Source organism: Suncus etruscus, chromosome 9 (assembly GCF_024139225.1).
Source record: "Suncus etruscus isolate mSunEtr1 chromosome 9, mSunEtr1.pri.cur, whole genome shotgun sequence".
Lineage (NCBI taxonomy): Eukaryota > Metazoa > Chordata > Mammalia > Eulipotyphla > Soricidae > Suncus > Suncus etruscus.
Window position 1 is genome coordinate 14,809,276 of NC_064856.1, and position 27,682 is coordinate 14,836,957.

Here is a 27,682-nt window from a genome sequence, read left to right on the forward strand (position 1 = left end):
AAGAAAAAAACTGAAAATAAAATACATATATCAAAGGGTATTATTAGGAGGAAACACAACTTTCAAAGTGAAAGAAAGTATCAACAGATAATATAGCTAATACAAACACTAAGTCTAATGCTAAGTCATTAGAGAAATATAAATCAAAACTATGAGATATTACATCTTCCAGGAAGGTTAGAAAAAAGGAAAAATTTAACAAGAATACGAGAATATGAACAAAATGGAACCCTCAAACATAACTGGTAGGAATAGAAAATGGTGCAACCATTAAAAGAAACAGTTGACTGATTTTTCAAAGAGTAAAAAAACAAAAATTACTTTATGATCCAGCAATTCTATTTATAAATATGCAGATATCAAACAGAAAGAAAACTATTGTTTACACAAAACCAATATAGCATTCGTAGCAACGTAACTCATAATGATTAAAAGATGGAAACAATACAGTGGAAGAATGAACAAATTGTTCATTCATGTTAATATTTTATGGCAATTCAGCCATAAAAGGAAACAAAGTACTAACATGGAATACAACATACAGGTACATTAAAAAAAAAAAAACCGGGGCTGGCAAGGTGGCGTTAGAGGTAAGGTGTCTGCCTTGCAAGTGCTAGCCAAGGAGGACCGCGGTTTGATCCCCTGGCGTTCCATATGGTCCCCCCAAGCCAGGGGCAATTTCTGAGCGCTTCGCCAGGAGTAACCCCTGAGCATCAAATGGGTGTGGCCCGAAAAACAAACAAAACAAAACAAAACAAAAAAACCCAAACATGTTGGGGCTGGAGAGATAGCACGGAGGTAAGGTGTTTGCCTTGCATGCAAGAAGGACAGTGGTTCAAATCCCGGCATTCCATATGGTCCCCGGAGCCTGCCAGGAGTGATTTCTGAGCATAGACCCAGGAGTAATCCCTGAGTGCTGCCAGCTGTGACCCAAAAACCAAAAACCAACCCCCCCCAAAAAAAACAAAACAAAGAAAACAAAAACAAAACACAAAAAATAACAACAAAAACCATGTTATATAAAAGGAAGCCATATTTTATATATATATACACATACACACACACACACACACACACACACACACACACACACACACACACACACACACACACACACACACACACATCTAATCTGCACAAATCCAGACACAGAAAGCATGTTTTACTGATGTATGCCATGGCTGAAAGCACACACACACCCATAGTTCTCTAAGATCAGGAGCCACGGGGTACCATATGGGATGCGCACGCACGCGCACGCACACGCACGCACGCACGCACGCACACACACACACACACACACACACACACACACCGTAGTTCTCAAGATCAGGAGCCACAGAGAAACTGAATATAAAATCTTTTATGGGCCACACTCAGTGATGCTCAGGTGTTACTACTGGCTCTGTGCTTAGAAATTGCTCCTGGGGGCTGGAGAGATAGCACAGCATTGTTTGCCTTGCAAGCATCCAATCCAGGACCCAAGGTGGCTGGTTCGAATCCCGGTGTCCCATATGGTCCCCCGTGCCTGCCAGGAGCTATTTCTGAGCAGATAGCCAGGAGGAACCCCTGAGCACCGCCAGGTGTGGCCCAAAAACAGAGGAAAAAAAAAAATAAAGAAAGAAATTGCTCCTGGCAGGCTCAGGGAACCATATGGGATGTCAGGGATTGAACCTGGGTCTATTCCAAGTCAGCTGCATGCAAGGCAAATGCCCTACCACTGTGCTATCACTCTGGCCCTGAACATAAGACCTTAAGTGAAGAGAAAAAACAAGTATATTATTCTTCTTTAGGTCTTAAAGATTTGATTAAAAAAAAAACCACAAAATATTACTTGTGATGAGAAACTGGAACTAGGGAAGTAAATAGTTATAGCCTCCAATTCTAAGAATTTTGTATTTAAACATTTAATGCAATGAAAAAAGTTAAACAATAAAAACAGATTTTATTAACATGCTGGCCTGGCAATTTTATTCTTTATTTCATTTTTTGGGAGCCAACTTGGCTGTGCTCAAAGATTACTCCTGGCCCTCGCTCAGGGATCACTCCTGGCGGGGTTTCTAGAGACTACACGCAGTGCTGGGGTTCGAACCCAGGTGGGCCACGTAAGAGTACTACTTGCGGTTTTTATTATTACTTTGGCCCAGGTCTGACCGTTTAAAACAAGGACAGAGAGGAGTAGGAGCAATAGCACAGTGGATCCTTGCCTTGCACATGGCCTACCTGGGTCCAATCCCTGGCATCCCATATGGTCCCCTGAGCCTGCAAGGAGTTATCACTAATTACCGCCAGGTATAGCCTGAAAATAAAAAATAAAGGACTGAAAATGTAGGAAAATGAACACGAGGCTGGAAGACAGTACAGTGATGAGGAGGTATACCTAGCATGCATCCAACATGGGTTGTATTCCTAGAACTACATGGTCTACTGAGCATTGCTGGGTATAGGCCCTGGAGGCCCCCATCCCTGGCACTGCATAAACCGAGTAGCACAGCACCCTCAGACCCTTGTACTGAATCAACAGCAAAGACAGCTGAATTACCTGTGGGCCCTAGGTTTCTTGAGGGAGGGGAGGAGAGGAGGGGAAAAAAGTGGGAAAGAGGAAAGAGTGGAAAGAGGGAAGGAAGAGAGAGAGAGAAGAAGAGGTGAAGGGATGGCAAGGGAAAGAGGGGAGGTAGAAGGACATTAATGTTAAAAAGGTAGGTATACGGGGCTGGAGAGATAGCATGGAGGTAGGGCATTTGCCTTTCATGCAGAAGGACAGTGGTTCGAATCCTGGCATCCCGTATGGTCCCCTGAGCCTGCCAGGAGCGATTTCTAAGCCTAAAGCCAGGAGTAACCCCTGAGCACTGCCGGGTGTGACCCAAAAACCAAAAGAAAAAAAAAAAGGTAGTTATACATTAGTAAGAAACTTTAGGGGATTTGGAAGAGTTCATACAAATAGTCATCTCTCAAGTGGCACACACACTCAGCAAGTTTTACCATCACCAAAAGATTTTAACAAGACAAGTCTATCTATAATAGACCATGAAAGAAAAAGATTTCTAGGGGACTGTTCACACTTTTAAGCAAATACGAACAAAGAAAGAACCAAAATCATCTTTCAACAAACCTTAAGTTGTATCTAAATTCATGTTTTGAAAATGCAGCAAATCTAACTCCATTTTCCCAATTAATAGTTTTGCTTAAGTGGCTGAGACATGGTCTGGGGCTACCTTTGTTCAGAATCTATACATCCCAGTGGTGGCATTTTCCTGTTCTTGGTTTTTTTTTTGGTTTTTGGTTTTTGGGCCACACCTGGCTGTGCTCAGGGGTTACTCCTGGCTGTCTGATCAGAAATAGCTCCTGGCAGACACGGGGGACCATATGGGACACCGGGATTCGAACCAACCACCTTTGGTCCTGGACTGGCTGCTTGCAAGGCAAACGTTGCTGTGCTATCTTTCCAGGCCCCTGTTCTGGTTTTTAAGTAAAATTGTTCCAATGCCCCGAGAGAGGGAATGAGAGCTAGAATACTACAGAACTAACCCAAATCTCAGGTCAGTTCTGTCTTAATGACCCCCTGATGCCATTCAGCAAATGATTAGTTCTGCAGAATCATTCCTCCGAGAACTAAAGGAAAGAAGGAACACAAAGAGTTAACCTACTCTACCAACCCAATCTCCTTCCCAAAGACTGTCCTCTATGGTAGTTTGCCACATTCCACCCAACAGCAGCTGCTCATGATAATCAATGTCTGACAGATCAGAGAAAGCCCTTAATGTGTCGCCAAGGGGCAGTTCAACAGATGGCATGGTGACTTACAACCAGAATCATTAATTACACTCTCTTATTAGTCCCGGGGCATGGTGCTGGAAAATGCTTCCTCAGTGAAAGATGAGCATCTCAGATAAATGACCGTCTGGTACTGCCTCTGAATCTCCCTTTAGGATTTCTGGTCAGTGCCCATTTCTAAATCTAAGCCTTACATTTTAGATAGCCACTTCCCACCTCCACATTCAGGTTCACTCAAAATAGGAAGTTCCCACACCTGTCAGTTACCATAATCATGTTAACAACAAAGGCAAAACCAAAACAAAACCCTATCATCCTGGTCCCTCAAGTCAGGAAAAATTACATGAGCCCAGTTTCCCTCCCTCTGCCAGATAAAGTGGTTCCTGAGTTCAAGAATGGGGCAGGGGACATCTTCAAGAACGTGATAATGGGCCTGAAGAGATAGCACAGCGGTGCTTGCCTTGCAAGCAGCCGATCCAGAAACTAAGGTGGTTGGTTCGAATCCTGGTGTCCCATATGGTCCCCCGTGCCTGCCAGGAGTAACCCCTGAGCACCGCCGGGTGTGACCCAAAATCCAAAAAAAAAAAGTGATGATCAATTTTCTACCTCAAAACTGTCCTTCCCTCTCAAATCACTGGCTGCAAATCATCTCCAGGTCTGTTTGAAGAAAGCACAGACTTTTGGGAGAAGAGAGCCAGGCACTGTGGGGCTAGCAGAAGTTTCCACAGGCACGTACTACTGGCTGACCACACAGAACTGGGCCCTTAGGCCAGAGATACAGGCAGCTGGTTCGGAAGCAGCTTTCTCTGGAGCCCTCCCCAAAGGCACACGTTCAAAGATGACCACCTCCTCCTGGTCATCTGGGAAATGGGCTCCATGAGCATGGCCTTGACATTTCAGAACTGCTCCAAGGGAGGTGACTTACTGGCCTTAGTATGAATACAAGTCAGAAATATATCTCAATAGAAGCTCAAAATAAGTTAAGCTTTTCCCAACAACTACTCAACATTCTCTTGCTTTGCTGACATCCTGTTCTTTATGTACCTCAATCTACATTTTTTGAAAATGTGAGTTGAAACTGAAGTAATACTAAGACCCTTTCTACTGCGATTTTAAAAGCTCAATGCTTCCTGCATTTTAATTTGTTCTTTCTGGGACATACAGAAATATGACTCTAATTCCAACTAGTTTCAAACTATTATAATATCTGATGGACTGATCTCACCTCATGAATTTTTAAAAGACAGAAAATGTGCTAATCAAGGCATGACAACAGTCTCCTGGTGTGGGTTAGAGGAAGGTAAATGTGGAAAGTCTGGATTTGGTGTACAATGTACTCACTTCCAGTTTTTTCTCCTTCTCTGACAAAACATCCTTCTGGTTCTGGGTGTACTCCACTAACATTCGAGCCAGCTGGCGCCGGTCTTCCAATTCTGCAGCCAGGCGCCCATTATATTCTGCTAGTAACAGGCACGCTTCGTCAACTGTTTTTGAAAGACGTTCAGCTGCCTCTTTGTCTAAATACAAATAAGACAGAAAAAAACCTGAGATAATATACAAATCATATAGAAAAGACTGCAAACATTTGGGGGAGAGACAAACATCTTCTCCCCAGGAATGCCAGGGATTAAGCCAGGACACCTGTGGACCAACAACAGCCTGGCTGACAATGCTCCAGAGAAACCAACCCCTGTCAGCACACAGGACCTTTCTGAATTACCCGAAATGATGCAACTGTCCAAGGAAGGAACTAGGGTAGAGTCTCTAAATGCCTATTCCTATAAAAAGTTCTACAAATATACAGAATTAAGGTCTTCTGATGAAGTCATTCTTTCTTAACCAAGAATGTTAAAAATGCTTTTCATTCATACTATTGTTTAATTATCCTTTGCAAATAGCTCTTAAACACAGCAGCGCACACTCATGGTGGGTGTGGCAGTTAAGCAAACTAGAAAGAGGGCAGGTTCTATCTTGGGGAGTAGGCAGGGAACTGGGAACTCATAGCTAGCTCTACCTTTCCAGACTCTACCCCTCAAACTGTATGAGTCTTGGACCTACACATGAGCACTCTTCCTCAAGTCAGTTAAATCCAGGTCTGATCAGAGGCTTCCTAATGCTTCTGGGTTTAATCCTTAATTTTAAAAAGTATGCCTTAAAGACATAAAAATTGACCAAAAACCTCATAAAACAATACTTACACTTACCATGTACAAAATATTCTTTTTTTTTTCGTCCCCCAATTCACAATACAGACCAGGCAAAGGGCTGGGTTGAGGTGTATATGAGGTGCATTTACTGTACCTCCTCTTTCTATATAGTCAAGTGTAAAGAACACAGCCTGTGGTAAGAATTGGGAGGCCTTATCTTTTCTGTGTACAAAATATTCTTTTTTTTTTTTTGGTTTTTGGGTCACACCCAGCAGCGCTCAGGGGTTACTCCTGGCTCTACGCTCAGAAATCATCCCCAGTAGGCTCGGGAAACCATATGGGATGCCGGGATTCGAACCACAATCCTTCTGCATGCAAAGCCTTACCGTTGTGCTATCTCTCCGGCCCCCTATCTTCTATTTCATTAAAAAAAAGTCTCTCTCTCAGGGGCCGGGAAGGTGGCGCAAGAGGTAAGGTGTCTGCCTTGCAAGCGCTAGCGTAGGACGGACCACGGTTCGATCCCCGGGCGTCCCATATGGTCCCCCCAAGCCAGGAGCGACTTCTGAGCGCATAGCCAGGAGTACCCCCTGAGCATCAAACAGGTGTGGCCCAAAAACCAAAAAAAAAAAAAAAAAGTCTCATTAGTTATTACTTATGAAATGGATTTAAGCTCTAATTAATGGCAACTTATTGTTTAGAAAACAGCTCTGTTGAAGAATAAACGAATAGGGCCAGGACTGGGAAAATTAGTACAGCAGGTAAGATGTTTGCCTTGCATGCAATCGACTATGCTTCAATCCCTGGTACCCTAGATGGTTCCCCGGACTAGTGATCTCTGAATACAGATAGGAGTAAGCCCTGAACACCACCAGGTATGGCCGCCAAACAAAAACAAAGTGACAGCCCCAGGGAAATAGATCTAGTCTAGCAGCTCCCACTTATTTAGCCTACTACTCGCTTTACAGGGAACAACAAAAAAAAAGCCCTCAGCAACTCCTGGAGCCTACCTTAAGTGAGCATACTTATGAGCTCTAGACCAGTACCCAAGCAGCTACTGCAGCGCCCCCTGCCTCCCACAGAACACATGGCAGGCATGAGCAAGTTTGATCCTGGCACTGTATGGCTCAGGGTGTGGCCCTCTGGCCTACAAGAATTTAGGGTGCAAGCACTAGTTTGCTGGCAGCGGATCATCACTGGGAGACTAGCTCTGACAGAAGTGGGTCTCTGTAATAATGTTTAAAAAAAGGATTAAATTATACGAAACAGTGTTCTTGTAAAGAAATGGTAATCAGAACTGATAATTAGGAATGAGAGTAAGAGAAAAAATGATTTATAAAAATAAATGTAACTGATTATGTAGGTGATAGGAAGATTAGAACTTTAAATATTTATGTTTTATTTTAATTTATTTTGGGATTTGGGGCCATAGGAACTGCATGCTATGCCAGGTACTGGACTGGAATCATCCAGGAGTGAGACAACCACCTTAACTCTGTACTCTCTCTCCAACCCCTGCACACCTCAGTGTTCGTGTGCTGAACAGAGAGGACACACTCCAACTTCCAGATCCAAAACTTGCTCTGACAGCTGGGATGGAGGCAGAGGCAGGAGAAGGGAGACCAGGGAAGAGCCCACATAAATGATCCAAATGAACATGAAGGTGACTTGTACAAGGTGGGGACAGGAGTGGTATGGGTCCTGATTAATAGGGATAAACAAGTCATTTACTGATTAAAAACAACATGAGAGAGATGAATTTTGGAGGAAATGTGAAAGAGGTGTGAGATGCCTCTGGAGATATCTAACTGGTTATCAAGTGGTTGAAACAAACTTGGCAAAACTAGCAAGAGAAAGAAGCTGATTAATAAAGGGGCCAAAGAGAAAGTATAGTAGATAGATCACTTACCTTGAACACAAAGCCAGGAGTAAGCCCTGAACACGAACTGGGTGTCACCTGCATAACACCCCATTTAAAAAAAAACCCTCAAAGAAAAAACATAAACCAGCAAGAAGACTGAAAAGATATTATCAAATATCTAATATATAAGATATATAAGATCATCAGAGAGAAAAGTAAAGTTAGTAGAGCATAGAGTTATAGCAGGGGTCTCAAACTCGCAGCCCGCGGGCCATTTGCAGTCCTCCGTACAACATTTTGTGGCCCGTGGCCAGCCTTCAAATATCGCAGTATTCGCAATAAAAATCGCATTAGTAAGAAAAAAATCGCATTAAACATTCACACACCCTGAGCAGTTCCGTTCGGGGTATGCAAATGTTTAATGCGATTTTTTGCGATTTTTTTTTTACTAATGCAATTTTTTATTGCGAATATTCGGTAAACAAAATCCCTTATGCAGCCCTACCTCACCCCGACTTTGCCTCCTGCGGCCCCCAGGTAAATTGAGTTTGAGACCCCTGAGTTATAGCTACTTATTGCTACTACAGTAATAATAATCACCATTTTAGTAACTTCAGACAATATGTGAATACTATCTTAGTATTTATTATCACAGCTCCTTCCTCTATATTCCAACTTCTGCTTCCATAGTCCTATCCCCTGATTCTTGTCCCCCTCCCTTCATTTTATGAAAACTCTATGATTACACTGGGCTCATCTGAAAAATCTCAACCCTAGATTCTTTTTATTTATTTATTGGTTTTTGGGTCACAACTGGCGGTGCTCAGGGCTTACTCCTGGCTCTGCACTCAGAAATTGCTCCTGACAAGCACAGGGACCATATGGGATGCCGGGATTTCAACCACCGTCCATCCTGGATTGGCTGCATACAAGGCAAATACCCTACCGCTGTGCTATCTCTCCGGCCCCTCCCATCCCTAGATTCTTAGTCATATCTACAAAAGTTCTTCCTGCATATAAGATAAAGTTCACAAGTTGTGTGAATCAGATCTTGGACATACATGGTTAGAAGGTTTGAGGTCAAAATGCTCGGTCTGCCATACCAAGGGGAAAAATATTTCCAGGAAGGAAAAAGAAATCACTGGGTCAAATCACTGCTAAAACTGGACAAAAATTTCCCCCGTGGAATCTAGTGGAAGTTCCCACTGGAAAGAACAGCACAACCACGCAGAACAAGAACATGAATGAGAGGCACCTTGGAGACAGGTGAGCAGAGCAGTCCAGCTAGGATGCGTGCTACAAGGGACAAGGAGATGAAGTAGCAGCTTCAGCAAATAAGGTATGAACAGAAGAAAAGGTTTTCCTGTGTGGAAGGGAAAGAAGCATGTTTTAATGCTGCTGAAAATGATCCAACAGAGGAGAAAAATATGAAGATGCAGAAGTAAAGCAACATCCTCTGAACAGATGAGAAGGAAGAGATCTGAACATGGAAGAGGAGCTGATTTAGAAACAGTATGTTTGGAAACTAGAAAAGCCCACCAAATGTTATATGCTTTTCCCCAGTCATTCGGAGCTATGCAGATACAGGAGAAAACTAGAAGAAAAGAGGTATCAAGAACAGAGTTTGGGTGCTCGCTTCGGCAGCACATATACTAAAATTGGAACGATACAGAGAAGATTAGCATGGCCCCTGCGCAAGGATGACACGCAAATTCGTGAAGCGTTCCATATTTTTTGTGTCCATAAAAAAAAAAAAAAAAAAAAAAGAACAGAGTTTGGAGCCAGAGCGATGGCACAGTGCCTTGCATGCAGCTGACCTAGGATGGACAGCGATTCAATCCCCCACTCAAACCCCCAGAGTCCCATATGGTACCCAAGCCAGGAGTAACTCCTGAGTGTCACTGGGTGTGGCCCAAAATAAAAATTTAAAAAACAAACAAAAACCAGAAGTTCCAGGGGACTCAGTGAGGGGGACATGAGCTGATGTTACTTATTGAGCACCACTTCGATTCTACAAGATGAAAACAAGGGCCTGGAGAGATAGCACAGTGGTATTTGCCTTGCAAGCAGCTGGTCTAGGACCAAAGGTGGTTGGTTCGAATCCCACTGTCCCATATGGTCCCCCGTGCCTGCCAGGAGCTATTTCTGAGCAGACAGCCAGGAGTAACCCCTGAGCACCGCCGGGTGTGGCCCAAAAACCAAAAACCAAACCAAAACAAAAGATGAAAACAATTCTGGAAGCTGGTTGCACAACTGAGTCTATTTAGTGCTATTGAACTGTAACAATGATTAAGACAGTCCATTTTTTTATGTTTGGCCACAACTAAAAATCTAAATAAAACACATTTTTTAAAAAGGTCTTGTATAAAAGGCTTCACGCCAAAAAGGATGAAATTAAATACACTACTAGCTTTATATATTAACTTGCTTCACTTGCTTCCATTGTTCACAGATCATGATTCCAATAATAAAAGGTAAAATGAATAAGCTCTATTTTAGAATTGAGTTTTTGTTATGTTTGGGCCACACCTACCTATGCTCAGGATCACTCCTGGCAGGGCTGGGAGAACCATACGAGTTGCTGACCTGGGCCAATCACATACAAGGCAAGTACCCTACCTACTTTAATATCACTCCAGTCCATATATATTTTCTAAGATATAGATTTTGGGGATGTGGCTCAGTGATAAGCACAAGTATGAAGTGTTATTTCTGTTAAATTCCAAGCACAGCAGAAAAAAAATTTTTTTGAGTTGAAGGAATGCCTTTTTTTTTTTTGCAGAGGCTACAGAAGAGGAAGAGGAAAGGAACTGAGGATGCATGTAAAGGAGTGATTACACACTCTCATCACCACTCCCACCCGTGACTCTAGAAGTCACCTACACTGTGTTCCTGAAGCCTCACATGGAGCATTCTGGCCTATTTGGCTGAGTATCACTGGGAACAGTGCCCATAACCCTTGAACACTCACTAGGAGGTCATCCGTTGGCCCCTCACTTCCAAAAAAGCAAAACAAACCCTAAGCCAACTAAATAAGAAAATGAGGCCATAGGAGTGATGACTGGGAAAGTAATAAACAATCAGCTGTGACATCCAGTATAGTCTCATTGTCCAGGCTCTTGATGTGCTCTCCAGCCACGGCCCTGGGACTAGAGAGACAGGGTAGCAAGTAGAATGTTGGTTTTGCCTCTGGCAAAGCAGTACTCACACATTCATATATGGTCTCCAATTATCTCCAGTAATGATCCCTGAGCAACACCCGTGTTCCTTCTCCCCCCCATGCAAAACAAAATCAAATAAAATTAAGCCTCCTAGGTCAGAAAGATAGCTCAAAGTGTTAAGAGTGCATGCTTTGAATTTTGGCATGTGGGAGCCATGAGTTTGATACTCAGTACATATCACAGGTCTGCCATGCACTGTTGGGAACAAACATATACACAGGGCTGAGATTAGCCCCACAGAACTTGCAGGTGTGGACTCCAAACCAAAAATAATAAAACCTCCTGCAAGAGCTAGGTTTGCAGTTCAGCAGTAAGAGGTCCTGGGTTCAATTCTCAGACCTAACAACAACAAAAAAATGCATGGACAAAATCACCACCCTTATTCTTCACCACCAACCCCTGCTTTATTTTTCTTTTAAACATTTAATCCTAAAGTGATATAGGCAGAACATACTATGTAGTGGGTTCTAATCATAAACAACCTTGATTTCCTCTTGTGTGGACAAGGAGAAAGTTACAAAGCAGACAAATGTAGAAACTGGAAGGACAAAGTGGTGGCTTTGGAAGAGTGGAGCAAAAGGTCTAAAATGGAAAAGAGGGTTTTATAGTTAGGTTGGAATATCAAGACTGTATGTGGTATTGAAAAAACTAGCCATCTCTCTGAGAGAGATGACCAAGCCAGCTATCACAAAAGCTTATCACTGATGATACACAACAGAATCTACAGATTCTACTTTATATTCACTCCTACTTTGCTTTTACCCTGTCATTTTCCCACACTGAATCGTGATCATTAAGTGCCCCACCCCCATCTAACTGGTGATTCACAGGCACTAACAGTCACACAACTGAAACTTCACACCAAAGGTACCATTATCCACAGGTGTGTCCGTGTGCCACTTACTGACCAAAGCCCTAACTCATTTTAATGAGTATGAACTTCACAACTTTAATGCTTATCCCCCCATAATATTGCCCCACTACCAGCCCTTGTACTTTTCCAAAGACCTCCAAGTATTGCAGGTCCATTAATATCGATGCCAGCATTTTTTGTTTTGTTTTTTGGGCCACACCTGGTAATGCTCAGGTATTACTCCTGGCTCCGTGCACAGAAATCACTCCTGGCTTGGGGGACCACATGGGACATGGAGGATCGAACCACAGTTGGTCCTAGGTTAGTGGGTGCAAGGCAAATGCCCTACCGCTTGTGCCACCGCTTCAGCCCCAATGCCAGCATTTTTGTAATTATTTTCTAGACTCACTATTTAATCCTAATTTCAGCAGCAACCCTCTTCAACACGAGCTATGCTTGCAAACCCCAATATGAAAAGCCCACCCCCATTCCCTAATACCACACAGGAATTTTGACTTTGCAGCTTAAGCTTGACTGAAGGTACCACGAACAGGAAGCTCGCTCTATCCCTTGGATCTGACCTGCTCACCTGTGATTTTCTCCAACAGAGAAACGTCCTGCACTTCCTGAGGCAGAGATGCAATTTTCTGTCGGACAGTGGCATCCCCTGATGCGGCATTTTCCAGGTCTTGCAAAGCTTTGATCAGCTCCTCCGTCTGTATACACACAACATTATAGGTTAAAAAGAGGGACTTAAAAATTAGTTGAAGTTCAATGAAGTAGACATAAATTCTTAAAATGATCATTCCTGACATAAGAAAAAATTATTCTTAGATCCACAGCTTAAATTGAAGTCAATAAGATGGGTTCAAAGAGAGTATAAAAATTTTTTCTGGCAGAATGTTAATACACCACATAATTCTTCAAAATGATTTGTATGAGAACGTTTTTCTGAAATTTAAAGAAATAGTCTGGCTCTACTGCAATTTCAATGTGTTCTAAATAAGGAAAGGTCTCCCTGTAGACCAAAGGTACTACTATCCACATCTGCCTAACGAGCATGTGCTGACCGATTAACTAAAGTGATACCACCTACTTTAAAACTCTTCAGTGTGTCTTACAAAATACTACCACAAAACAGCATTTTTCATTTTGGCAGCAACTCTTAAAATTAAACACGTCAAACTTATTCGTCATAAAGGGAAGGTCACAAAGAGCAAACCGAGACTATAAATCGTATAATCTAGATCTGGTAGCAGTTGATAATGTAGACTGACAGTACTCAGGGGACCAAAAAAATTAGTAATTCAGGCTGCTCTCCTGGAAGCTTTTTCAGTGCAAAGAAGCACTCGTAACTTAATATTGGTTTGGTTTAATACCTTGTCTAATTCAACATCTTAACCCATGAAACAGAACAAGCTTCCTACTTACATACACTCTGAACATACCTAGGTGTAATAAAAGAAAGACGTTCTGAATAAAACAAGAAGCAGAGCAACTCAGTGGGAAAGGCATTGAGTCTGAAGTTAGACCCGCCCTCAATGGAGACACTGATACACTGAATCCATATGGCTCCTAGAACCTTGTTCTTTTAGACTGTAAATAAGTGAACAGCTTATTAGAGTTCATGAGCTGACTTATAAGAAGTGCCAAACAATGCAAACAGGTGGTTAAAAATTCAGTAAGTTCAAAAACAAACAAAAAAAAAGGGGCCGGGCGGTGGCGCTAAAGGTAAGGTGCCTTCCTTGCCTGCGCTAGCCTTGAACGGACCGCGGTTCGATCCCCCGGTGTCCCATATGGTCCCCCAAGCCAGGAGCAACTTCTGAGCACATAGCCAGGAGTAACCCCTAAGCGTTACTGGGTGTGGCCCAAAAACCAAAAAAAAAAAAAAAAATTCAGTAAGTGGGGCCGGAGAGATAGCACAGCGGTGGGAAGTTTGTCTTGCATGTGGCTGACCCAGTTCTATTCCTGGCATCCCAGATGGTTCCCCCAGCCTGCCAGAGTGACACCTAAGCGCTGCTGGGTGTGGCATAAAAACCAATCAATCAATCAAAGTTAAAAAAAAAATAAAAATTCAGTAAGTGCTGTTTCCTTAATATTGAATCAGTTCCCAGCCACGGAGTCTGCTGTGGAAGGGAGTCTGTCCATAGAAGGGAGAAAAAAATTTTTATGTAGAAAAAGAAGGTCTGTCTCAAGGAAGACAAGTCACAGCAGAGGACACTAATACCTCTGTAAATTTATCTACTGTTTCACAAAAAAAAAATCTTTCAAAGGTTGTTTTCAACTCTAGAAGTTAAAAACAAAATTGGTTTTGTTTTTATACTATAAAATAAAGAATCCATCTCAGAGCAATGGCACACAGAGCTCAGCCTGCTCCCTGCCTGGCGACTTTAACAGCAGATCTCGCACCAGGTGCTCTGAGAGCAACCTAGGGTGCTCCCAGACGACTGGTTAGCAGCACCACCTTGTGGCCACATTCTTCCACTCAGGTCATTTCCAGGCCACTGCCCTACTTACTCTCTAGGGGAGCAAAGGAACCAGGAAGGTCCTGTAGAAGGGTCCCTGGGTAATTTCTGGGTAGCAAACATACCAGGAGGGGTCCTGCAGAAGGGTCCTGGGGGGAGTAACTTCCAGGGTAGTCATCATCTTCTTCCTCTTGAATCTGCTGAAATGTTCGTTTCAGAGATTTCTTTTCTTCTGTTGCTAAAAGTGATGAATGTGGGTTACAGTTTGCACAGGTCAGTGTGGATCAAATGCTGTGCACGACAGACCCAGGTAAAAAGGGAACAGGACAAACATTCCAGAAACAGCTTGAGTCTGTCTTACTTTACAATGGTACTAGTTCCCTATATTAATATAGAGACGAAATCATCTCAGACAGACTCGTTAGAGAGAAAAAAAAAACCTAATTGTGAAATATATTTCATTTAAAACCTGTTATATATTTTGGGGAAACAGAGTACTAGGCTGGGCTATATCTTGGTAGTGTCTGGAAGCAAACCTGGGCTTCCAGCAGGCAAAGTATGCATTCAGCTCATTGGATTCTCTCTGGTCCCAAATCCTCATCATTTTAAAGGTTAACAAGACAAATAAAATAGATTAAAAAGAATCTCCATAGATATATATAGTAAAGTGTGCTGAAATATTGAAGGTCTACAGAGAATATACTTCAGATTCAGGAAGTATACTTCATAGCAGGAAGAAGCCCATATGTAAGATTGGATAGCTAAAACTAAATACAAGTATCTAGTAAACTTCCTATGAAAACATGCTAATTCATCTTAATATTCAAGAAAACCACTGCTGCGAAGTCTGATTGAAAATGCTCAGAAAAAATTAAGTAACTGAGTTACCATTTAAAAATTAACAACTTGGGGCCAGAGAGATAGCATGGAGGTAAGTCGTTTGCCTTTCATGCAGGTCATTGGTTCGAATCCCGACATCCCATATGGTCCCCTGAGCCTGCCAGGAGCAATTTCTGACCCCTGAGTGCTGCCGATTGTAACCCAAAAAAACAAACAAACAAACAAAAAATTAACCACTTAAGGGGCCAGAAAGATAGCACAGCGGTAGGGCGTTTGTCTTGCATTGGGTTGACAGGGAGGCACCTGGTTCGATTCCTGGCATCCCATATGGTCTCCAAGCCTGCCAGGGGCAATATCTGAGTGGAGTACCAGGAATGAAACGTGTGCCACTGGGTGTGCCCCAGAAACCAATCAATCAATAAATAGTTTTGTTTCGTTTTTTCAAAAAATAAAAATTAACCACTTGAGACTGGTGGTTTCCAATTTTATAATTATACTGGATGGTTTTTTGTGTTTGTTTTTGTTTTGGGGTCACACCCGGCAGCACTCAGGGGTTACTCCTGGCTCTGTGCTCAGAAATCGTTCCTGGCAGGCTTGAGGGACCATGTGGGATGCCAGGAATAGAACCGGGTCCATCCTGTATTGGCTGCGAGCAAGGCAAACTGCCCTACCACTGTGCTATCGTTCTGGCCCCAATACTGGATGATTTTAAATTGACATCGTTTTTAAGTGCAAAATAATTTCTGTTTCATCAAATTGTATTGCATACAAAATAAATAAAGTGACTATGGGGCATAAATGTACAAGGCACAGCCTAGACTGGAAAGTGAAGCTACTTCTGGACACTTGCCTGTGCTCAGGGCTGCCATAGTTCCTTCTGAATCATCCTGACATTCTAGGATGCTGCACATCCATTTCACATATGAGGAAGTAAAGATCCAGAAAAGCTCAAGAACTCATCAAAAAGTTATGTCCGCAAAATTTGTTCTTTTCATAATATGCAAATTACTTGTCTCATTATACTACACTTTCATCTGTCAGAAAAGGGGAGACCCCACTCCTACCCTAGGACTCAGTTGCAAACCAAAGTGTCTTCTTGCCATTCTTCCACCTTCCACCCCCAGATCACGATACCAGGGAATGAGCCCAGGTCCCTGTCCCAGAATAATGCACTTCTGAAACCAAGGACATGGTTCCTATTTTCACCTACCTACCTCCCTTTAACAGATCAAATTGTTTATATGAAATCTAGGTCAATCTTGTTTTATTTTTTCTTAATTAAAAAAAAAACTATTCTATTCAGAGAAACTACAGCATTTGCAATGCAGATGGTCCTAATTAAATGTCATTCTATTATGTACAGATTTGTTGCTAAGGTTTAAATTACCCCAGTTCTTCAAAAACAAGGTTCAAATTTCAGTTGCCATGACACATAACTGAGTAGTTGCATAACAGATAAACTTTGCTGCTAACTTCGACCCACAAGGCACCACATAAATAATAACAGTGCATCGTGATCAGTGACCAATCACATCACTTCTTTCAAGGTCAGTGATTGGTCACTGCACATCTTGTTATTCAGGTCACAGAGACAGCAAAGTGTTTAGCTGTGCTGTCTAGTCTCCCAGTGATAAAATCCATGACATTTTATTATAATGAATACTCAAAAAGGAACTGCCCAAAGAGGAAAGTACAACAAAAAAGCGAAAAGTATTGCTAAAAGCGATAGATGGAGAGACAAGAAATGCAGCTGAAGAAGAGCTGGTTAGCAGAACGATGGACAAACTCCCCCCCCTACACACCTGGTGCTTCAGAGATTCTAGATCTTAGTAAAGACTAAACAAAGCAAAGCAGATGAAAAAAGTGGCTATGATGGAAAGGAAGACAACAATGTCCCTGAGGAAGAGATGTCAATAAGATGTCAATACAGCAACTCTCAGGTATTTCACAGCATTCAGAGTACCAAGGATAAAATGTTGGAAACTGATCCAAACTTTAAGGACTAGAAGAACGGACATGCTACACTTCGTAACATTTCAAAGTTACAAAGAAATACAACAGTTTTATTCTCAATAACTTTTTGTTATTCTACTGCTAAATTACCATTAGTATTACTGTCTTATTTATATGTACATTTGTGATCAACAATGAGTTTTAATTCCTTAAGAAATTTAAAGTCACAAAACAGGGGCCAAAGAGATAGAAGTTTGCCTTGCATGTGGCTGACCTGGGTTTGATCAAAAAAGTCATAGAAAATTTTAGTTATCCCAAATACAATCATTTTATAGTTTCAAATCTCATGGCCAGGTGTACAATCCTATACTACCAGACATATTTATTTAATGTAAGCTCTATTATTAATTGGGGGCTTGGGGGGGGGACCCACAATACAAGGCTTATTTATTCCTCTTTCTGTACCCAGGGATACTCCCAGTGATGCCCTGAGACCACATGAAGTGCTGGGGGAGCTAACCCTATAAGCTGCAGGCAAGACAAGTACTTTATCCACTGTCCTACTGCCTCACTGGCCCAGATCGATTAATTTCATAAAAGACAGCTAATAGCACTTTGCTCACAATAACCGCCTAACAGCTAGCATGCAGTATGGTCCTGTAGACATCAGGTCATTCCTTCATCAATGTGGCTCTCATATCTCATGTGAGAAGTGGCCAGGCTGAAGTAAAATAGCAAAGCAATTGTGTTATTGTTCTGTTCTAGTTGAACACCTGGAAAAGCACTCAAATCGTTAATCACTCTAAAAGACAGAAAACACTTGAATCCTTCCGTTTTCAAGCCCTCTGAGAAACTATTAAACCTAAGACTGCATGAATCACTACTCAAGCCCCTCCGAATCCAGTCCATTTGGGCAGCGGACAGCCTTGAAGAGTGCTGTACTCCTGCTCCCGCACCCTATTTTGCAGAAGCCCTCCTAGAGCTCACGGGTAAGTTAAGGCCCTACATTTCCTACCTTACTCACCTAAGGAAGGCTTTAAGAGCAATGAAGATGATTTGAGAATTTTTGTCTTTGTCAGCCTGGTGAAAGGAAGTAAACTGGAAGGCAACCACTCTCCTCCATTTATGATGTTCTCCGTGGATGGGAGCACCTACTGGGAACAAGCTGCTGACTGTTCCTCAACCCACAGGCCAAACTTTGCCCAAGCCACCTGTTCCTTTAGCAACACGTCCACTCATCCATCTATCCTCTAGGTCCAGTCTTGGATGCTCCAACTCTCAAGTGTTACATTTCCACATCTCGAGGCCTGCCTTACAGATCTCCTCTTAGCAAATTGTCCTTAACATTCCCTGTTGGAACCACAGCCTTTATTCACTCATTTTCAACCAGACTATACTTTACTATGGTAATATTCTGGAAAAAAAAAAAAAAAAAAAAGAGCTCTGAATTATCCCCAAGCCTTCTTTCATCCTTCCCTTTTGTGCTTTCCTTGTTTTTTCTTTGTTTTTATAGCTGGGGAGAGAAGCCACACCCAATTGTACTTTTGGGTCTGTCCTCAGAAACTACTACTGGCAGTGCTCAGAGAACTCTGTCTGACTACATGTCATCCAGTTTGGCTGTGTGCAAGGCAACTGCCCTACACACTGTACTATCTCTATGGTCGCTTTTGGGCATCAGGAGTTTGCTGGTGGATGTGAGCAGGTGGGGAAGATGTTGACTAGTTCTCTAAGTCTCTCCTCCACATCTAAGTTCTTTAACCAGTAAACAAATGCTGAAAGATGTGAGGGGTTGTGCCACAGCCTGGCAGGTCCAAACTCCAACCCAGCCACCAACTGACTTTAAGTGATCTTCCTCCTGCCCTTGGATGTTGGCAGAACCCAACTGGAAGTTAGGATGAGGGCCAAAGGGGCCACAGACACAGTAAAAGGGCCAAATGTTTTGAAAGCACTTGGCCGTTACTCTGGCACAAACAGGCCTTGCCTCTCTAACAAAAACATTTAAGTAGTTTATTCTTCAAACCCCCATGTCGGAATCTCTTGAAGGCAGAGCCAGTAATAGCCACCATTGGTTCCCTTTATACAAACAGGTAGCTCTGCACTGACTCAACTGTACAGTGATGAATATTACTCTCAGTCTAGTCAGACAGCAACTAAAAATAACGGGGAAAAAATGTCAGCACATTCCTACATCTGAATTTCAACGAAGACACCTTTGCACCATCTATGTGGCCATGATCACAGGGTATTTCCCTTTCAACTCATTCAACCTATTTACAGTACAGTATAGATAATCCCCAAATTTCCTAATGTATACATCTACATGAAAAACATGAAAACCTGTTCCCAAAAATCCATGGGGCCTTGTACTAAGCTCACCCAAGTAATCCTGATTTCCTAGTTTTTTGCAGACTAACTTGAAGGCTCTCAAATTAGTTACAAAACATAGTTTAGAGCCTGGAGTAAGTGCTGGGCATTGCTGGGTATGGTCTAAAAACAAGGAAAAGAGACTTTCCTCTTGGGGGGCTAAGAGAGGCAGGGAATACCTGGCAGTACTCAGGGGTTAATCCTAGCTCTGCACTCAGGAAACACTCCAAACAGTGCTCAGGGAACCATATGGGATGCCAGGAATCTAGCCCAGGTCGACCACATTTAAGATAAGTGCCCTACCCACTGTATTATAGCTCTGGCCCGAACTTTCCTTATTAACCATTAAGATACTTGGGTAGAAAATAAATCAGTAACAAACTTCAGGAAGCCCAGTGCGCCATCTCACTGAACTGAGACACAATATCTAGACTTGAACTCAGAAAGGGGGTTCAAGATTAAAAGCTCCTGCTCTTAATTACTGTGCTCTCCTTGCACAAAGCAGGGAGGGAAAAGAATCATTCCTGGAAGGCTCACAGGACCATACAAGATGCCAGGGATTGAACCTAGAGTGTCCGCATACAAGGCAAGCACCCTATCCATCATACTAGCTCTCTGGCCCCTATCATGATTTCATCTAGCCTATCTATCTAGATAGATAGATTTATACAACAGAAGTCTGAGTTGATTTAGGGAGGTTTTGGAGCCACACTCAATGGATCCTCAGAAATTGCTCTTGTGTAAGGGCCTCATGCAACACCAAGTCAAATCTGAGCTTTCTGAATGCCAAGCTATACTCATCCTGCCATGCTATCTCTATGGCCCTCAAAAGTCTGGTTTTATTTTATATTAATTTATTTTAACATAAACATTTAGGGGGCCCAAGTAATAGCACAGCAGTAGGGTATTTGCTTTGCAGGCAGCAACCCAGGACAGACCCGGGTTCAATCCCTAGCATCCTATATGGTCCAGGAGCAATTTCTGAGCACAGAGCCAGGAGTAACCCAAGCGCCGCCAGGTGTGACTCAAAACCAAAAAAACAAAAATAAGATAAACAGGGGGAACACATGGCTGTACTTGGGGGTTACTTCTGGCTCAGTGCTCAGTGGACCAAATGCAGTACCAGGAATGGAACTCAAGTTGGCCACATGCCAGGCAAGTGCCTTAACCTCTTTACTATTTTCCCAGTCCTATGGAAGTCTGATATTAAAATTAAACTCTTGGCTGAGCAGTTCAACTAACTGGGAAAGGTGGGTGACTTGCTCATTATTCCATACACCAACTCAATTCATGCACATTCAGAATCAAAGTATGGTGGAATCGCCCTGAATCCCCAAGCATTGTCCAGGTATGGTCCCAACCACAATCTAAATGTGGCCCACAATTATTTTATTTTAAGTATGGTGTGAAGAATAGGCTTTAAAGTCAGGTAGACTTTAATAAGTTTGATTATTATATATTTAGACATAATGCTAAGTCTTGAAATATGAAAAGAATATATTACTATTTGGATATGGTAGCTGTGAAAGAGTAGTTGTTAAAGATCCATAAAAATTTTTTTATTTCAAAGATAAACACTAAAGTTAAGACAAAAAATTATCCCTGAATCAAAATAAAAAAAGGGTAATTTAAATTTGAAAATAAACTTCTGAAAAACATACAAAGTCTAAAGGAATCTAATAAACTATTCTAAACCCAGGTCCAATTAAGATAGTGAGAGAAAGAACATGTTAACTAGGACTAATTCTCATATTAGAACCTTTTGATAAGTGTTTCACCTTCACTGAAAGAGAAAGGAGAATTATCTTTTCAACCGTATTATCTTCCACATAGAGAATTACAGTCTGTTATCATCTAAATGTTCATGATATAAAATAAAATAAGTAAAACCCAGTAGCAGTCCAATGGACCTATGTTCGAAGCAAACAGTGCCACAAATTCCTCAATTTGCCTGAGTACTTCATGAGTATGATCTATTTCTCACTCTTTCCTATTGTATCTAGTGTAACTGTTTACTCGCAGCTCATGTCTGGCAAATGTTTGCTGAATTGAAATTCACCATTTAGCTTCAAACATGGGTCTTTCAGAGCTCTCCCACTGCCCAAAGGTGTTTTAAAAAGTCAACACTGTTTACCAATGAACTCTAAGGCAAAATAGAGAAAAGAATGTTGGATAATTCCCAAGCACTTTGCAGACTTCCAAAGGACACAAGACAAAACACACCAGAATCCAAAGCAGGATGAAACAGCTTTACAGAAGCTACCACCAATGACCATAAGAGTCCTCTTTCCACTCCAAGTAAATGACAAAATCTGAAGTCTGAAAGTACTCGTATTTGTTGGTTTTACTTTGTTTTATTTTATTTTTGCTCCACCCCCTGCAGTGTTCTGGACTTACTCCTGGCTCTGCACTCAGGGATCACTCCTGGTGAATTTCAGTGGACCATGTCGCTGCCAGGGATCTAACCTGGGTTGGCCACATACTAGACACTAGACAATCACCTTACCGTCCGTTCTTTCTTTCCGGCCCCATTACTCCTCTCTCTTACAAAGTCTCCAACCATTAGTTTCATAGAAAATGTGTCCCCACCTAAAAATGAACATAAACTCAGACCTGAAGGAGACCAGGAAATGTCCACACTGAAAAGTCGCTCAACAAATGCTGATCAATATGCTGAGAGTAGTTAAATCCCGTAGTGCAAGCATTAACTAATAACCAGATGAACATAAGAGAATGGTTACGGGGCCGGGCGGTGGTGCTGGAGGTAAGGTGCCTGCCTTGCCTGTGCTAGCCTAGGACGGACCGCGGTTCGATCCCCCGGCGTCCCATATGGTCCCCCAAGAAGCCAGGAGCAATTTCTGAGCGCATAGCCAGGAGTAACCCCTGAGCGTCACAGGGTGTGGCCCAAAAACCAAAAAAAAAAAAAAAAGAGAGAGAATGGTTACATAGGTGTACAACACAAGGTAGGTTAGATGTGAGTTAAGAGCATTCTTGAAGGGCCTGAGTGGTGGCACAGCGGTAAAGCATCTGCCTTGCCTGCACTAGCCTAGCACAGACCAAGGTTCAATCCCCTGAGCCAGAAGAAGTTTCTGAGTGTGTAGCCAGGAGTAACCCCTGAGCGTCACCAGGTGTGGTCCAAAATCCAAAATAAAAGAGCATTTCTGAAGACTGAGAGTACTACACAGTGCTAGGGGTAGAGGACATTTCAGACACTAGAAAATGTAAAGAGAAACGAGAGTGAAAACCATTCAAAGATAGGTTGCTCTGAGAACCAAAGATATGTATATGAGAGAAAATGACGGGAGAATTGGAAAGTAAATTCAGATTATGAAGGTCCTAAATGCCTTGATAGTACCTGGACCGATCATCCTTCAGGTAGCAACTAAGTCTAATCAGACTTAGACGTTCAAACATGCTATGTCAACTAAAACGAAACTAGAAGCATCTCAGCCAGAGAACAGGATGTCTGATCTTACTCTTTTTGAAAAACAAACAAACCAACCAAACATAAACTTTTTTTCTTTTTTTCTTTGGTTTTTGGGTCACACCTGGCGGAACTCATGAGTTACTCCTGGCTCTACACTTAGAAATCGCTCCTGGCAGGCTCAGGGGACCATATTGGATGCCGGGATTCGAACCACTGTCCTTCTGCATGCAAGACACATGCCTTACCTCCATGCTATCTCTCCGGCCCCTAAGCATGAACTCTTAAGGAGGTCTCAGTAATAATAATAATAATAATAATAATAATAATAATAATAATAATAATAATAATAATAATAATAGAGAAGGGCTGGAAGTTACAGCTCACCTCATGAAGCTCACCACAAACAGGGATGAGTTTTGTTAGAGAAATAACTACATTTCGAACTATCCTAATAATGAAAATGTATGAAGGAAATAGAAATCCTGTCTAAAGTACAGGCAGGGGTTGGGTGGGGTACAGGGAGACTTGGGACATTGGTGATGAGAATATTGCACTGGTGATGGGTGGTGTTCCTTACATGACTGAAACTCAAACAACACAATCATGTATGTAATCAAGGTGTTTAAATAAAAAAAATATTAAAAAAAAAAAGGAGGTCTCAGTAAGACTCATATATGTTCAGAATCTCCTAGGCTATTTCAAACTATTCAGAGATGAGCAAAGTAAATATTAGACAGCAAACTATCAAACAAATTATCAGAAACAAATGCTCCCAAACCATGTCAATAGTTCATAAGACCAAGTTCAAAAGGTCAAAATGAACTTATCTAAGACCCTAAAAAGGTAGTGCAGGGCTAAGATAAAACCAGAGTTCAGTTCAGGGTACCCACAACTCTATAAATACTCTAGTTATTTCCCCTTGTGCAAAAAAAAAAAAAAAAATAAATCTAAAAAGAGGAGAAGCATCAAGGAAGAACAGAAAGTGGTATTTCAGGTGTAGGTGATGAGCAGCAAGAATACGAGGCCTGGGCTGTGAGCACTACAGAAATTCTCACCATCGTTTCTGATCATCTCTCTCTCTTTGAAGAATCAAATAGGTGCTCATGGTTCAGCAACCCCCACTGCATCTTTCAATGTGATGTGAAAATAGGCAAAGATCAAGAGCTGTAAACATATGGTGGTGTTTCTACCTTTGGGGGGCGGACTCTTGGAGTCCTCCATAGACAGCTTCAGCTGCTGTATGAACTCGCCGCCATACACACTTCTTTCTTGCCAGATGTTCAGCAATCTTTCTAAAGGTTTTTTACAGCCTTCATCTGCCTCTCTGCCCAAAAAAGATGAAAAAACAAAAATAGTGTAAGCTTAAGATTCTTTTTTAATTAGGACAGATCTACCTTTAAAAAAAAAAACTGACTAAAAGATGTACATATTTAAAAACAGAATTAAGGAACATATTGTGATAAATGGATACCCCAAACCTGGCCAGAAACCTCATTCTTCCTGGGGTATGTTGTACAGTAGGAAGTAAGAGACTATAATGCAGAAGTCATAATTTTATCTCTTTTGAAAAGTGGAGCAAATAGGACAAAAGTTCCATGGCTGATTTTTCTGGACAGAAAATTATCAAAAATGAAACCTAACAATTGTGACAGTTGTTTTGTTTTTCGAAAATACTGAGATCCAGTGCCAGAAATTCTACTAGACACGAAAATGGGCCAAACTTTTAGGGAAAAAAAAAATTTAACAAAAATTTATTTAACCCTCAACCACGGATTACCCATTATGGGAAATTAATTGACAACTTATCAATGCTAACATATCAATACCTCTAACATAAATACAATTATATACATGAATGCCAAGAGTGAGCTCAACTCCAAATTAACTATGAAACTAGTATTAATAACGGGCTAGGTCTGTATTGCATGTTCACACAAAAGTGTCTGATTGATAATCTTAAAAAACACTGGGGCCACAGCGATAGCAGGAGGACTACCTGGGACTGACCCAGATTCGATCCCCCATATCCCATAGTTGCCTGAGCCTGCCAGGAACAATTTCTGAGCACAGAGCCAGTAGTAATCCCTGAGAGTCACCGGGTATAGCCCCAAACAAACAAACAAAAGTAAAGAAAAACACTGCAGAAAGCTGTCATTTGTAACATTTTTTTCCCTGACACTTTGATACTCTTAACGCATGTCAATGATTTGTCACTATCTCAGATCAGACCCAGTCGCTCTCCAATTCTCAGAGAAAACAAGAGGAGTGAGTTGGGGTTCGAGAGTCTAGAAGGAAAGTAAATCTCAACAACATGTCATTATGGACTACTCTGGTCTTAAGGGGTCTGAACACCCCCCACCATACCACTATACACTATTCTTATCTATAAGGTGATCAGGATGTTAATGATCTTGCACTGAATTTTTTACCGACACCTCAGTATCTAAAATATAAATTTCAAGAAATCATACCAAGGGGCCAGAGAGGTGGTGCTAGATAGAGGTAAGGTGTCTACCTTGCAAGCACTAGCCAAGGAAGGACCTGATCAGGATGTTAATGATCTTGCACTGAATTTTTTACCGACACCTCAGTATCTAAAATATAAATTTCAAGAAATCATACCAAGGGGCCAGAGAGGTGGCGCTAGATAGAGGTAAGGTGTCTACCTTGCAAGCACTAGCCAAGGAAGGACCGCGGTTCGATCCCCCTGCGTCCCATATGGTCCCCCTAAGCCAGGGGGATTTCTGAGCGCTTAGCCAGGAGTAACCCCTGAGTGTCAAACGGGTGTGGCCCAAAAACAAAACAAAACAAAAACAAAGAAACAAAAAAAGAAATCATACTAAATTCAATTTAGGTGGGAAGCACTTTCTGTGTCTTCCCAAATCTACATTAACACTGACGGTGAGGTGAGATTTCAGGTTACTCTGGCCACTGTTACTTATGACTTCTAGTGGCAAATTTCACCAAATGAGAGCTAAAGAATTAAATCAAGGTACACACAAATTATTTTTTAATGAGGGTTAAAAAGAAAGGAAAATAATTTACACTGAGTTAACTTTAAACAAGACTCAATCACTTCTGATTACATATACTTTTACTACAACTTCAAAATTTCTTTCTCTCCTTGCTGTTATCCACATTGTCTAAGCCACTAAATATCTCTTACCTGGTTACTCTAAGCTCCTCATTACTGTCTTCCTACTTCCACCTGTCTTTACTCTTGATCACTTTCAAAATGTTATTCTATTATCTTAATGCAGATCATGACAGTCCTTTATTCAGGCCTCAAACAGGTCTCCCTGTTTTCCTTTAGAACAAAGATGGAAGACCTTATAAATACTAACATGTCATTTCTCTACCTTCATGGGTATCTTTTACCCATGCTCCTCTCATAAAAGTATCTTTTCAGTGAGTTCTTCCCTAAATCATCCTATTTAAAACTGCACCTAAGGAAGCCAGAGTGATAATACAGCAGGTAAGCCATTTACTTTGCATGTTGCTGAGCTGGGTTCAACTCCCTAGCACCACATGATTCCCCCGAGCCCCATCAGGGAGTGATTCCTGCGTGCAGAACAGGAGTGAGCCCTGTGTACCACCAGGTATGGCCCAAAAATCAAAATAAAATCAAAGAGAAAACTGTACATAGAACCAGGGATTGCTCAAAGGACTAAAGTTCATGCTTTTTACATGGGTTCAATTGCAAGTGCTGGATTCAATTCTTTTTTTTTTTTTTTTTTTTTGGTTTTTGGGCCACACCCTGTGCCGCTCAGGGGTTACCCCTGGCTATGCGCTCAGAAGTTGCTCCTGGCTTCTTGGGGGACCATATGGGACACCGGGGGATCGAACCGCGGTCCGTCCTAGGCTAGCACAGGCAAGGCAGGCACCTTACCTCCAGCGCCACCGCCCGGCCCCTCTGGATTCAATTCTTACCACTACATCCCACTACATTGATCCCCAAGCACTAAGCTAAGAAGAGCACCCAGCAACACCAAGAGATGTCCCAAAACAAAATACTTTAAAAAATTAAAATGAGAACCAAAGAGACAGTTCAGGGGACTGAATGCATGCAGAAGGCCTGGGTTTAATCTCCAATAATGCAGGGTCCCCTGAGCATGAAGCCTGGCCTGAGCACCAGTAGGTGTGGCTCCCCAACACCAAGCCCTCCCCCCAAAACACCAACCAACAAAAGAAAAACAAGAAATACAAATGAATTTAGGTATAAGTAAAATTATACTTCAATATTACAAGAAACTTTTCTTGATAATTTAAAGTTAGTGGTTTACACTTTCTTTTTTTAATATAATTTCAGTAGGGAAGGAAATTTGTCCCCTTGTCAGCCTTCTGTAACTCCTTGAAGAAACTGAATAAGCAGTTCATTTAATCTTAGGTAGGTTTCAGTAGATAACACAATCAAGTTTTCACAACCATAGTCATTCTTTCCCATCATCAGCTAAGCACTCACCTTCTAACATGGATATCAATGGTGTCTATAGACTCTATGTTCAGGGAAAAAAAAAAATCTATGTTCAGAACACAAAGAATATGGCCTAAGAGTGACCACTAGGGGGCTGGAGAGATAGCATGGAGGTAGGGCGTTTGCCTTGCATACAGAAGGACAGTGGTTCAAATCCTGGCACCCCAATATGGTCCCCTGAGCCTGCCAGGTGCTATTTCTGAGTGCAGAGCCAGAAATAACCCCTGAGTGGTACTGGGTATGACCCAACTCCCCCCTCCAAAAAAAAAATTTGACCAAACCTGGCTTGGGGACCATATGAGATGC

The 27,682-nt window shown here is 41.9% G+C and overlaps 1 protein-coding gene and 2 non-coding genes across 3 annotated transcripts in view; 1 reads left to right on the top strand and 2 right to left on the bottom strand.

Annotated features, from left to right (window-relative positions):
- RPRD1B (regulation of nuclear pre-mRNA domain containing 1B) overlaps nucleotides 1-27,682 on the bottom strand; it is a 65,774-nt gene that overhangs the window by 22,379 nt on the left and 15,713 nt on the right. The window contains exons 3-6 of the mRNA XM_049779323.1: nucleotides 24,093-24,226; nucleotides 14,444-14,556; nucleotides 12,443-12,569; nucleotides 5,116-5,291 (exon numbers count right to left, since the gene is read on the bottom strand). Of these exons, the coding sequence (XP_049635280.1) occupies nucleotides 5,116-5,291; nucleotides 12,443-12,569; nucleotides 14,444-14,556; nucleotides 24,093-24,226 (550 nt within the window). The remainder of the gene's footprint in view (nucleotides 1-5,115; nucleotides 5,292-12,442; nucleotides 12,570-14,443; nucleotides 14,557-24,092; nucleotides 24,227-27,682) is intronic.
- Nucleotides 6,002-6,134, bottom strand: LOC126019400 (small nucleolar RNA SNORA51). The gene has a single exon (XR_007499121.1). It is a non-coding gene; the product is annotated as a small nucleolar RNA SNORA51 (small nucleolar RNA).
- LOC126019610 (U6 spliceosomal RNA) lies at nucleotides 9,408-9,514 on the top strand. Its single transcript, XR_007499244.1, has one exon. It is a non-coding gene; the product is annotated as a U6 spliceosomal RNA (small nuclear RNA).